Raw genomic sequence first — 11,275 nt, 5'->3', positions numbered from 1 at the left:
ACTAGAACTAAAATAGGAAAAATAAGAATAAAATTATGGCCTGACCCCGCGTTTCCATAAATAAAAAATATTTCAGTGAAATTTAGGATAAAATATCATATCTCATAGATTCCATAGAATAAATAAAAGTAATAGCGCAGCGAAAAATACAATCTTTAACCACTAAAAATTTCAAAGAAATTGGTGCAATAGTTAAAAAGACAAGCGATTTTTCATAACAACAAGAACATGACTAAGAATTCTGACAACAACATAATATTAAAACAATCCATAGGTCCACTTCGTGCCCAATACCAACTTGCTTACGACTATTTGATCCCGCCACGGGATTTGTCATAAAAACCACAACTGTTCGGTTTACGTGAATGTAACAAATAATTCCAAGTTCACATTAATCAAAACATACCAACACTGCCTCGAGCGTATATTATTCATTTGTTTTGTTTTAAATATGACATTTATTAGTATGAAATATCCCTCGAGTTTATGCTTGATATTGGCGGAGTTGGGAAACTGCCATCGAAAGACTTGAGGCTAACATGACATAATGCCCTGTATAAGCAGTAACTGATATATAATTCTACTGTTTTATGCGGTGTCTGAGGCTGTCCGATGAAAACAAGATTCCAGATAAGAAGACATATATACACATTACCGGGGGCCTACTATGTTTATGGTCTTTTCGTATTAGCATGGCTGGTTTACTACATTCAATGAGTGTTAGAAGCCGATATGTTGACTCTGGGGAGCTCCCGTAGTGGGTTCAGGTTGTGCGCCATGCGCCATAGTGCGTTCAAGTTGTGCGCCATCTTGGTGCACATACTTCGGGAGCGCCGACTCTGTGACGCCAACTTTGTTGTATCCAAATTCCTTACGCGCCACGGGATTCGTCATGAAAATCACAACTGTTCGGTTTACGTGATTGTAACAAATAATTCCAAGTTCACATTAATCAACACAGACCAACGCTGCCTCGAGCGTATAATATTCATTTGGTTTGAAGTGTTTATTAGTATGACATTTGGATATGAAAATATTAGTCAGAGGCTAGTCCGTTGAAGTAAACATGGTTTAAAGTGGAGAATAGTAAAGAATATCGTAGTTGCAAATAATTGGAAAGAAAGGAATTTGCATTTGAAAAACGTTGCTTCAAATTCGAATTTCTCGAAGCAAGGTTAAGACAACTGACGCAAAGTTGAAACAAAGGAAAATGGATAAGATTTGGAAATTCCCTTTGCAATTTTAAAAAATTTTGAAGACCTCATGAACTTCATAGATCACTGAGGGTAGAATTTCTATTGTAAACACTAATGTCGCAATAGTTGTATGCGGGCTTATTAGTACAGGTAAATCAACGTTACTTGGAAAACATTACATAGATGTAACTCCGCCAATGTCAACACGGTTTACATGGAAGAATAAATTCATTGTTGCAAATAATTAAAAAGAAAGGAACTTACAGTTGATTAACTTTGCATTTAGATTTACATATTTATCCCACGGGAGAGGAAAGCCGATAAGACTGCTCAATCTCATGGCGAACCACGGCCCCTTGTTCGGTTACCAGTCCATGTCGGGTATGAGATTAGTATACCAGTTATTTGTTTTCGGAAGCATGGTCTTGAGGTTCCATTACATTTGAACCCACGTACATTTGAACCCATGGCAATTGCACCTGTATGTTATTGCACCTATGGAATTTTTTTTGTTTTTCGGATAGTTGAACCCATACTAACCCTAACCCATGGGTTTTAGCACCCGCATATAGATTGAACCCGTGGATATACGCATGGGTTCAAATGTATGTGGGTTCAAATGTACGGTCACCTGGTCTTGATGGTTGAGGTTACATGAACCACCATAGGGCGATGAGGAGTCCAGCAATCCTCTCGTACATAACTATCCCTGCTTGGGATTCGAATCTGCGAACCTACGCAGGGTAATCAGAGATGCGGTGGCGAGCGTATTCCTGACACTAAGGATACGCCACAACGCCGATTTTAATTCGAGTTTACTCACGGGACACAAATGTTTAGTGAACACTAATGTCGCGGAAGTTGTATGCGGGCTTATTAGTGCAGGTAAATCATGTTACTGAGAAAATCAGCAAAACGTTAGATGTAAGACCGCTAATGTCAACACGATATACACGATTTTCCGCGTCTTTTACAGAGTATTATTGCGATACATGAGGTGAAAATTTTATTCAAACTTTTTATTATTATTTCCAGATTATTATTAGCTTACGATTAGATTGGTTTATTTAAAGGGTTAAAAGGTCAAAGGTTAAAATGAAAAGGTATCTTATTCTTTATTTTTTTTTATCTTTATCTCTCCATCCCTCTGCCAAGATGAAACAGTTCTTCAATGTTCTCCTAAGCCGGGTTGCCAGATTGTACAATGTGATTCTACACCCCCGAGGTGGGATCAGTTTGGTTTCAGCATCGAAAAATATTTAACAAGAAATGAATTCCCAATAACTTGCAAAACTCCGAAATCAGCGCAATCTCACGATGATGGAAACCTACTGTCACTCATTACTGGCAACATACAAGGTAAAGTGAATTGGGGTTCCTTTATTTAAAGTATTTATAACTGTCTAACAATCATCATTATTGACATTCTTTTTTGTATGTAACTAAATCTTAAACGACATTTAACGTATGGCGGCGATGTCCTAAATTTGTAACGCTAGACTTGAATAAGCATCAAAACAATTCTATGATAACTACGTGCTTCATGATTCCATGTTTTATATTCAAGAATATACGTGGTGAAAAGTAATTAGGTTGTTAGTGCTATTATAAAGTAAGCTCGATATATGCAATTCCCTGAATTGAAGTGAAAAACTCTCTGTTGACGAATCGCCAGTGAGCACTGGCGCTCGAACTAAACTCTATTACCAAATTAATTTTGGCAGATATATTTCAACAATTGCACCTTGCAGACATAATTTCAATAATAAATAAAATTATTTGCCTTTCAATTTCAGATATCCGAAGTATAAATTCAGACTTGAATGAAATTGAAAGCAAAGTTGATGAGAATGCAGATAAAATAAAAGGTGATTATTCTTTTATTTAAAGTATCTTATATAGATGTAGCTTTCCTAATTTCTGGCAACCTAGATGAAATGAAGACCGTAGAGACAGAAACCGAGGGGATACCTATGGATGTTTTCCCTCTATGGATGTAAAGAATAGGGAGACTTTTCAAGGGGTCAAGTGTCAGGGAAACATCTATAAGAAGCGATTCCTACATACATAGGCCAAATGGGCTAACTGACAATTAATCACTTCAATGCAGGAATCGTGCATAACAGACCATTCAAACAGCGATTGAAGCCATATATCCATTCCTATTATCTACCGTGCTATATCTGTTTGTCAAGCTGCAACATTCAACGCAATGTAATTAGCTAAATAATTCAAGAATTATATGTTAAGTTTGCCAGACATAATATACTAGGATTCGCAACAATTTTGTGTACCCAATTGTAGTAACACTTCAACATTTCATATTTTAACAGAAATTATGAGTTCCGATGAAACTTCAAAGTCAGATTATACGGGAATCGCTGAAAATAGCAAAAAAATCAAAGAACAGTCATGGAAATGAGTGACCTTCGTGAGATGATTAATCAACATTCAACTAAATTGAGTGAAATTCATAAAACCAATAGCGATCAGAAATCAGAAATAGATGAACTCCATAAAACGAACGAAAAACAATCGAATGAAATTAGTGCACTTCGTAAGGAAAACAGCAAACAATCTTCTGAGATTAGCGGATTGAAAAAAGGTGAGTACGGATTCGTCAGAAATGAAAAAGAAAAACCGATGCAGGGCTTTACAATGTGAATTTTACTAGACGTATATCCATGATTTGGTACTTCCGAAGTATGTGAAACAAGATGGCGGACACTAGAACGTAGCATGTGTACAAGGTTAGAGTTAGCCCATAATTTCAGGTACAAATACTACGGGAGTCACTTGGCTAGTCCCCGAACTCGTAATAGAACTAAATTAAGAAAAATTGGAATAAAATTATAGGAATTAAAAATTGGAATTAAATCGGCCTACCCTATTCAAACCTCCTACATTGATCAACTTCCTCAAAGAACTCGCCTTCTTGGTCAATGGCGGATCGCGGTTCGTGACAGTCAGTCGCTTTATCGCTTGCCGCATACGTTTTGGCGCGAGAAAAAAAGCGTCTGTGATTGGTTTGTTTAAAAACGAGAGAATACAGTAGCCAATAGAAAAGTAAAAGAGATGACGTACAGTGAAATCCCATCGTTCTTTCAGGAATTCCAAGTATATTTTACGGCGTCACAAAAACAGGGAGGTGAAATGTATTTTTAACTGCTATTTCCTTGTTGAAGCTACGAAATTTTTTAACAGTGTATGTTTAACACAATTCTGGTAACTTTTGGGGCGCACTTAGCAAATCCCCTTAGTCCGTAGCCCCTTTGGGAACCGCAACACTGGGCCATCACAGTTAGCGGTTGGCACGAGACTTGATACAACTCAAGTCTATATTGGCAGTAAAACAAAGAGCAAATTTTTCTATTCCAGCTACTGTAATATTTCTGTAACTTTAATCTTTTTTTTTTTGACAAAAACTTCTGCATAGTTTTTATTCATCTTTTTTGTTTTATGATATAATAATATACCCAAGATCCGCAATACGAGTTTAAATTTTGACTGTAAGGGGACGTAGCTTCCTAAATCCTGCCAACACCGAATGGCCACTATACAACTGTAGTGTTCGCCGAAAATGAAATTCTGGATAGTTATTCAATTTTAACTCACATGTTTTTTTAGCCGAGGCCGCAAATATTATAGTGTTTACCAATGCGCAGGCGATGTGGCTCATCGTACTAAGCGTTAGGAATACGCTCGCCACCGTACCTCTTGATTACTCTGCGTGGGTTCGCAAGTTCGAGAGGATTACTGGACTCCTCGCCGCGATAGGATGGTTCACGTAACCTCTGTTCGGTTACGGTTTTCTCCATCATCACGTCCATGCTTCCAAAAACAAATAACTAACTAATCCCATACCCAACATGGACTGGTAACCAGACGAGGGGCCGTGGTTCGCCATATGGTCAAGACGGTCGTATCGGCTTTCCTCTCCCCCGGGCTAAATATGTAAATACTATCCTATCCAGTTCCACATTACATATTTTATTACAGTCTCAGCAGATTGCATCTCTTGCGTGGAAGTGTTGCAGGTTTTTCCCCTCTACCTTTTAAAAAAGATTTGGTAGGATAAAATCAAAAGTTTACAATGCCCGACTGCGACTATATACTATATTATTACTATAAGTGATGGCGTTTATAAAATTACCAGGTTTATGTGCGACAGGCTTAACGAAACTTTTCTAGATCTAGACAATACAGGTATTCTCTGTAAAACGAACACGATACCGCAATATTTGCAATTGCATTTCAAAACACTTTACGGAATTTATGTAAAATGCATGCCACGCGAAAAAAATAACAGATCCATATCAACTATAACTATATACATCTGCGGGTCGAGCGAACAAACCAAATCACATAGGAAATAGTTTTGGGGGTCAGATAATACGTATTTGATTCAAAATGGAATATTTAAATTTCTTTCAATCTTTCAATGCATATCTTAAATCACTTTCATTAATTAATATAATTGAAACAAGATATCAGGGCTACAGCTACAGCTTATTGAACAGAGCAACTGCGACTATTTTATAAATAGCACAAATCAACTCAACACAACTTACGAAAGTAAACGTGCTCAACAAAAAACACAATCCGAATCTCCTGATCCCAGACAAAAGGCGCCCCAAGACAACCACGAACCTTTTTTAGTCTCGAGGAACTAATTAAAGAAAAACAAACAAAAAATAGAAAAACAAGTGTGGATAAAAACACTATCACAGTAGCGTCGTTTTCAAGTCAACTCGTTTGTTTGTGCGTATGCGATGTTTTGAACAAATTCACCTATAAAAAATTTACTCCTTCGGCATGCCACTTATTATAAGTTATCCGGTTGCAGTTAACACGTATAGTCGACTAGAGATTTTCAAAGTTTGAAATTATTTTAAAAATATTTATGTTCATATTTAACAAAAATAATCATGCTCTTGCATGAATTTAACGTTGATGGCACAAAGATGTAACTCAATAATATTATTCCTATGTCTAGTCTCAAATGGTAAAAGAAGTTGGCAAAGTTCACCTAGCACTGTAGCTCCGAAGAAGGCTTCAATAAGGCAGTGGCAGATATATAAAGATTTAATGTTTTTAATATATGAGGCACTCGATTGAAACAAGGTTTCTGGAGAGAGAGAGAATTTATTTCAATTTGTCAAACCAAGAAAATAATATATGCATACATATTTAAATATCAAATAAACAGATGTCTTCGGTACATGACTGGGAAGCAACGATACGACCTTTGGGGTCATCAGAGTCAGTTGCTATATTAGCAGACGTATATACACATTATCGAGAACCTACTGTGTGTTTTATTCTTCCGGATCAGCATACAGTTTACCCAGTCTACCTCATCCAGTAGATATTTGAAGCCGAAATTTTAAGTCTGTGGCGCCAACATCGTTTTGGCAAACGAGCTGGCAAACCAGCTATTTCATGGCGCCACCGGGTGCGTCACGAAAACCACAACAGTTCGGTTTACGTAATTGTTTAACAAGTAACTGCAAGTTTACATTAATCAACACAGGTCAACACTGCCTCGAGCGTATAATATTCATTTGGTTTGAAGTGTGACATAGCATATATGAACCTATTAGTTAAATGTTGGTCCGTCGCAGTAAACATGGTTTACAAAGGAGATGGTAAATCATTTCATATATGGATAAGTAAACATCGTTTACAGGGAGAATAGTACAGAATTTCGTAGTTGCAAATAATTAGAAAGGAAGAAATTTGCATTTAAAAAACGTTGCTTTAAATTCGAATTTTCTCAAAGCAAGATTGAGACAACTCACACAAAAGTGGAACTACTGAAAGCAGCACTTTACATATTGTTGAATATTAGCAAATGTTTGTGCAGCCTTGTTCGGAGAGAAAGAAGTGAATAAAATCGTGTGTAAATAGCTGAGGTACTATCAGAAATAGGCCATTGTTGATGCAACTTTGCTTGTGGATATTATTGGCTGTTTGTACAGAGTAATATTCTGAGCAAAAGGCGTGAAGCACGTGGTGTTAAAAATAGTTGAGGTGCAAAATCTATTAGAAATAGGTCATTGTTTATATATATTTTTGATTTGAGCATGTGCCACATACACTAAACTATTTCCTTATTCCAAAGTTCAAGATGAAGGTATATTCCTTCATTAATCTACTTATTTTTATCACGTCATCCTTCTGCCAAGATGAAACAGTGCTTCAATGTTCTCCTAAGCCAGGTTGCCAGATTGTACAATGTGATCCTACACCGCCGAGATGGGATCAGTTTGGTTTAAGCATCGAAAAACATTTAACAAGAAATGAATTCCCAATAACTTGCAAAACTCCAAAAGCTACACAATCACAAAATAATGGAAACCTGCTGTCACTCATTACTGGAACCATACAATGTACGGTGAATTGGGGAACCTCTAAAGTATTTTGTCTGTCTAACAATCATCATTATTGACATTGTTCTTTGTTTATAACTAAATCTTAAACGGCATTTAACGTGGGGCGGCGATGGCCTGGTGTTGGAACGTTAGACTTGAATAAGCATCTTACAAAACAATTTCCTGATAAGTATGTGCTTCGTGTTTCCATGTTTTGTATGCAAGAATGTACATGATCGCTATTGCACCATCCGAAGTAGTTATTAGGTTGCTATTACTACTATAAAGTACGCTCGACAAATATGCGATTCCCTAAATTGAAGTGAAAACTCACTATTGACGGGGTCGTCGGTGAGAACTGGCGTGCGATAAAGTCAGTTCTCAATATATCTTAACCAGGTTTGTTGTTTTTTAATCAGTAATTATTTAAGTATTTTAAATTCATTTAATACATCTGTGCGGACACACATCTGTAATACGCCTTACAGACATAATTTCAATAGAAAATAAAATTATTCACCTTTTATCTTCAGATATCCGAAGAGTAAATTCAGACTTGAATGAAGTTGAAATCAAAGTTGATGAGAATGCAGATAAAATAAAAGATGATTCTTTTTTTTTTATTCGAAGTATCTTTTATAGGTTTAGTTGTCAAGTTTTGTGTCATCGCGATTATGATGACTTTACCGATTTGTGGCATTCTCGATGAAACGGTAACCGTAGAGACAGAACCCAAATAGATATCTATAGATGTTTGCCTTCTATGGGTGTTTCCCCGAGCATCGATTCCTTGTTCATTTCCGTAGCAATTTCAAGTGGGAAAGGTCCACGGATGTAAAGCATAGGAAGAATTTCCAAGGGGGAAAGGGTCGGGGAAACATCAATAAAAAGCGATTCCTACATACTTATAGGCCAAGTGGGCTAACTGACAATTCATCACTTCAATGCAAGAATCGTGATTAACAAGCTATCCAAACAGCGATTGAGGCCATATGTACATTCGTATTATCTACTGTGTTTTATTTGCCTGACAAGCTGAAACGTTCAACGCAGTACAATTAGCTAAATAGTTCACGAATTATATATACCGGTATGTTAGGTTTGCCAGAAATAATATACTCGGATTCGCAACGTATTTGTGTGCCCAATTGTAGTTTAACAGTTCAACATTTCATATTTCAACAGAAATTGTGGGTTCCGATAAAACAACAAAGTTAGAGTTTACGGGAATCACTGAAAATCGTGAAAAAATTGAAGAACAGTCATTGGAAATCAGTGAACTTCGTGAGATGATTAATCAACATTCATCTAAATTAAGTGAAATTCATAAACCCAACAGCGATCAGAAATCAGAAATAGATGAACTCCGTAAAACGAACAAACAACAATCGAATGAAATCAGTGCACTTCGTAAGGAAAATGACAAACGATCCTCTGAGATTAGCGAATTGAAAAAAGGTGAGTATGCAGCCCATGAATCTATCTTATAGATCGAGTCTTTCAGAGCAATAGGAAATCAAAGTAACAACACTATAAATATATATTTTCTTGTTTCATGATAGTATAAATCAGTGGTTCCCAACCGCCGGAAGTATTTTTGTCGGTCCGCGAGAAATTTCGTTGTTTTGTTGTTTTTATGCCGTCTCAATCGCTTTACCGTAGACAAAGTTGCGTTGGCTCATTACTCAATTCTCTTTCGCCGTCACATTGCGACGTCTTTCGCGACATGTTGGCGCCGTCTTACGCGACATCTTGGCGCCGATCATTCACACTTTTCTCTTTTTCGGCTCCGATTTATCGCTCCATCAGATCCCGCAAAATTAAGAAGCCTAAAAATCGGCACGCGTGCTTTTTCTGTTCTGCGTGCTTTTCCTGATTAATATGACCATCCATATAAAACGTAATGCATATCTTCTTGTTTAAACCAGAAAACAGTGAAGAACAGTATAATATTCCAGTAAGATATGAACTTGTTGCGACCCCACAGGTGGTCACGAGACGCGCAAAAAAGCATGGGCCGCAGAGATCTTTTCCAGACACAGTGGGATTTTGAGCCTGTTGCCAAGTTATCGACGACTTTGTCATTGTAATGCAAATTCATTTCGTTTGAGGCGTCGATCAACTGCAGAGGGACTAATATAATGAACCCAATAAAAAAGAAAAGTCTTGATTAAAAGGGTGATTCTACTTTACAGTTCAGAATAAAAAAGAATTACTTATCAAAATTTTAGATATCTCATGATAACAAATACCTATCGCCAAGTAATCGAGCAATCAAACTGTTGTCCGTCTTTTCAGTCAGTTACTGCGTTATGCGAAAAAACATTTTCATCACTAGATTCAATTGAAACGAAGCAAAGAAATCGGCTGCACGCGGCTGCAGAGCGACGTGTTGCAAAAACTTTTTTGAGGCCTCGTTTGCAATATTATATTGGAAACGAAACAGCAGCAAAATTTTCACAGGAGTTAATTGTGCATGTTTTTATTGTGAGATATTTTATGCGTGCCTTTCTTACGCATAATGGGTAATATATGGTATTATTCTATGTTTCACCCATTTTTAATTTTTGGTCGGCACATTATTTGATAGTTTTTCTCCGTGTGAAGTGTTTTTAAGTATGCTTTTTTGTCTAGAAGCATATTGAGTGCCCGACATTGCATTATATTACACAAATATATGTTATTCTTTTCTGTTCCGGCCATTTCAAGTTTTCGTTAGTCCGGGACTACATTTAATCTAATTTTACCGGTCCGCCAAGGTAGAAAGGTTGGGAACCGCTGGTATAAATAACGTATTTATCGCTCACAACCTGTAGACTATTTTGCAAAATGGTAGATAAGGTTTTGACTAAAAAATTGCTTTCCTCCGCAACTAATGGGCAAATCTATTTCAAATTTTGGTACTCCCGTAGTACGTGTACCAGGTTAGAGTTAGGCCATAATTTATTCTGATCTTCCTAATTTTAGTTAGTTCTATCACGAGTTCGGGGACTGTCTGTGTTAGCCAAGTGAATATACACCATGCCCATAGGCTTTCGTTCGTTTACACAACTTGATGTAAAGTAGGCGAACAAAATTAGTTACCTCCATATTGGTACACATACTTCTGTTGCGTCCAAATTTTTACTACTTTAAAATGAAAGAAGTCGCCAGAAAACTAATTCTTTAGCTAGTGTTCCATCTGTTCGACATCTTTTCTTTTTACTAATCGATCTTAATCGGTAAGTACGTTGATAGGTATTTGTCTTTTTTTCTTTGTTTGTTTGCTTATTTGTAAGTTTGTCTGTCTGTTAGACACTCTCGTATGTTACGTGATATATCACGAAAGCGAAGTTGAATCTGCTCCAAATTTTGCATGTGCATTCATCATATCTCGGACCAGAAGCCTATTTGATGAATTATGTCGTATAATTAGCAACTTATTAATTAATTAATTAGTTTTTTTCGTTTGTGGAAGATCGATAAGTCGGCGGTCTCCGATCGCTATCTCGTTTGTGCTGTTATTCGATTTTCAATTTCAATTTGGAACATGATAGCGAATTATCATGCTCATACGACGCTTCCAACAGATCCTTGCGAAGAGCTGCAATACAGAATTGCACAGAGTTTACTTCTTTGACCTGAGATCCATATATATATGAGCATTGTATTTCTTATTAATATATTTTTTTCTTCTCTAGAAATGGCTTCATTGGAACGAAAAGT

At 36.8% G+C, this 11,275-nt stretch overlaps 1 protein-coding gene across 1 annotated transcript; it reads left to right on the top strand.

Annotated features, from left to right (window-relative positions):
• Positions 1-7,247: 7,247 nt before the first annotated feature.
• LOC144425236 (uncharacterized) lies at positions 7,248-10,325 on the top strand. Its single transcript, XM_078114767.1, has 4 exons — positions 7,248-7,588; positions 8,104-8,176; positions 8,757-9,028; positions 9,499-10,325. The coding sequence occupies exons 1-4, from the start codon at positions 7,327-7,329 to the stop codon at positions 9,621-9,623; spliced, it is 732 nt and encodes a 243-aa protein (XP_077970893.1). The 5' UTR covers positions 7,248-7,326; the 3' UTR covers positions 9,624-10,325.
• Positions 10,326-11,275: the final 950 nt, after the last annotated feature.

The sequence above is a fragment of the Styela clava genome, chromosome 7, assembly GCF_964204865.1.
Source record: "Styela clava chromosome 7, kaStyClav1.hap1.2, whole genome shotgun sequence".
Taxonomy (NCBI): domain Eukaryota; kingdom Metazoa; phylum Chordata; class Ascidiacea; order Stolidobranchia; family Styelidae; genus Styela; species Styela clava.
The sequence above is the reverse complement of the archived record's forward strand: the minus strand, read 5'-3'. Positions and strand labels throughout refer to the sequence as shown.

Excerpts from the sequence above, each read along its gene's own strand:
- LOC144425236 (XM_078114767.1), top strand. The coding sequence starts at position 7,327 with ATGAAGGTATATTCCTTCATTAATCTACTTATTTTTATCACGTCATCC. Across the intron at positions 8,177-8,756 it reads AATGCAGATAAAATAAAAGA|AATTGTGGGTTCCGATAAAA; the intron begins TGATTCTTTTTT and ends TATTTCAACAGA. Across the intron at positions 9,029-9,498 it reads GATTAGCGAATTGAAAAAAG|AAAACAGTGAAGAACAGTAT; the intron begins GTGAGTATGCAG and ends TGTTTAAACCAG.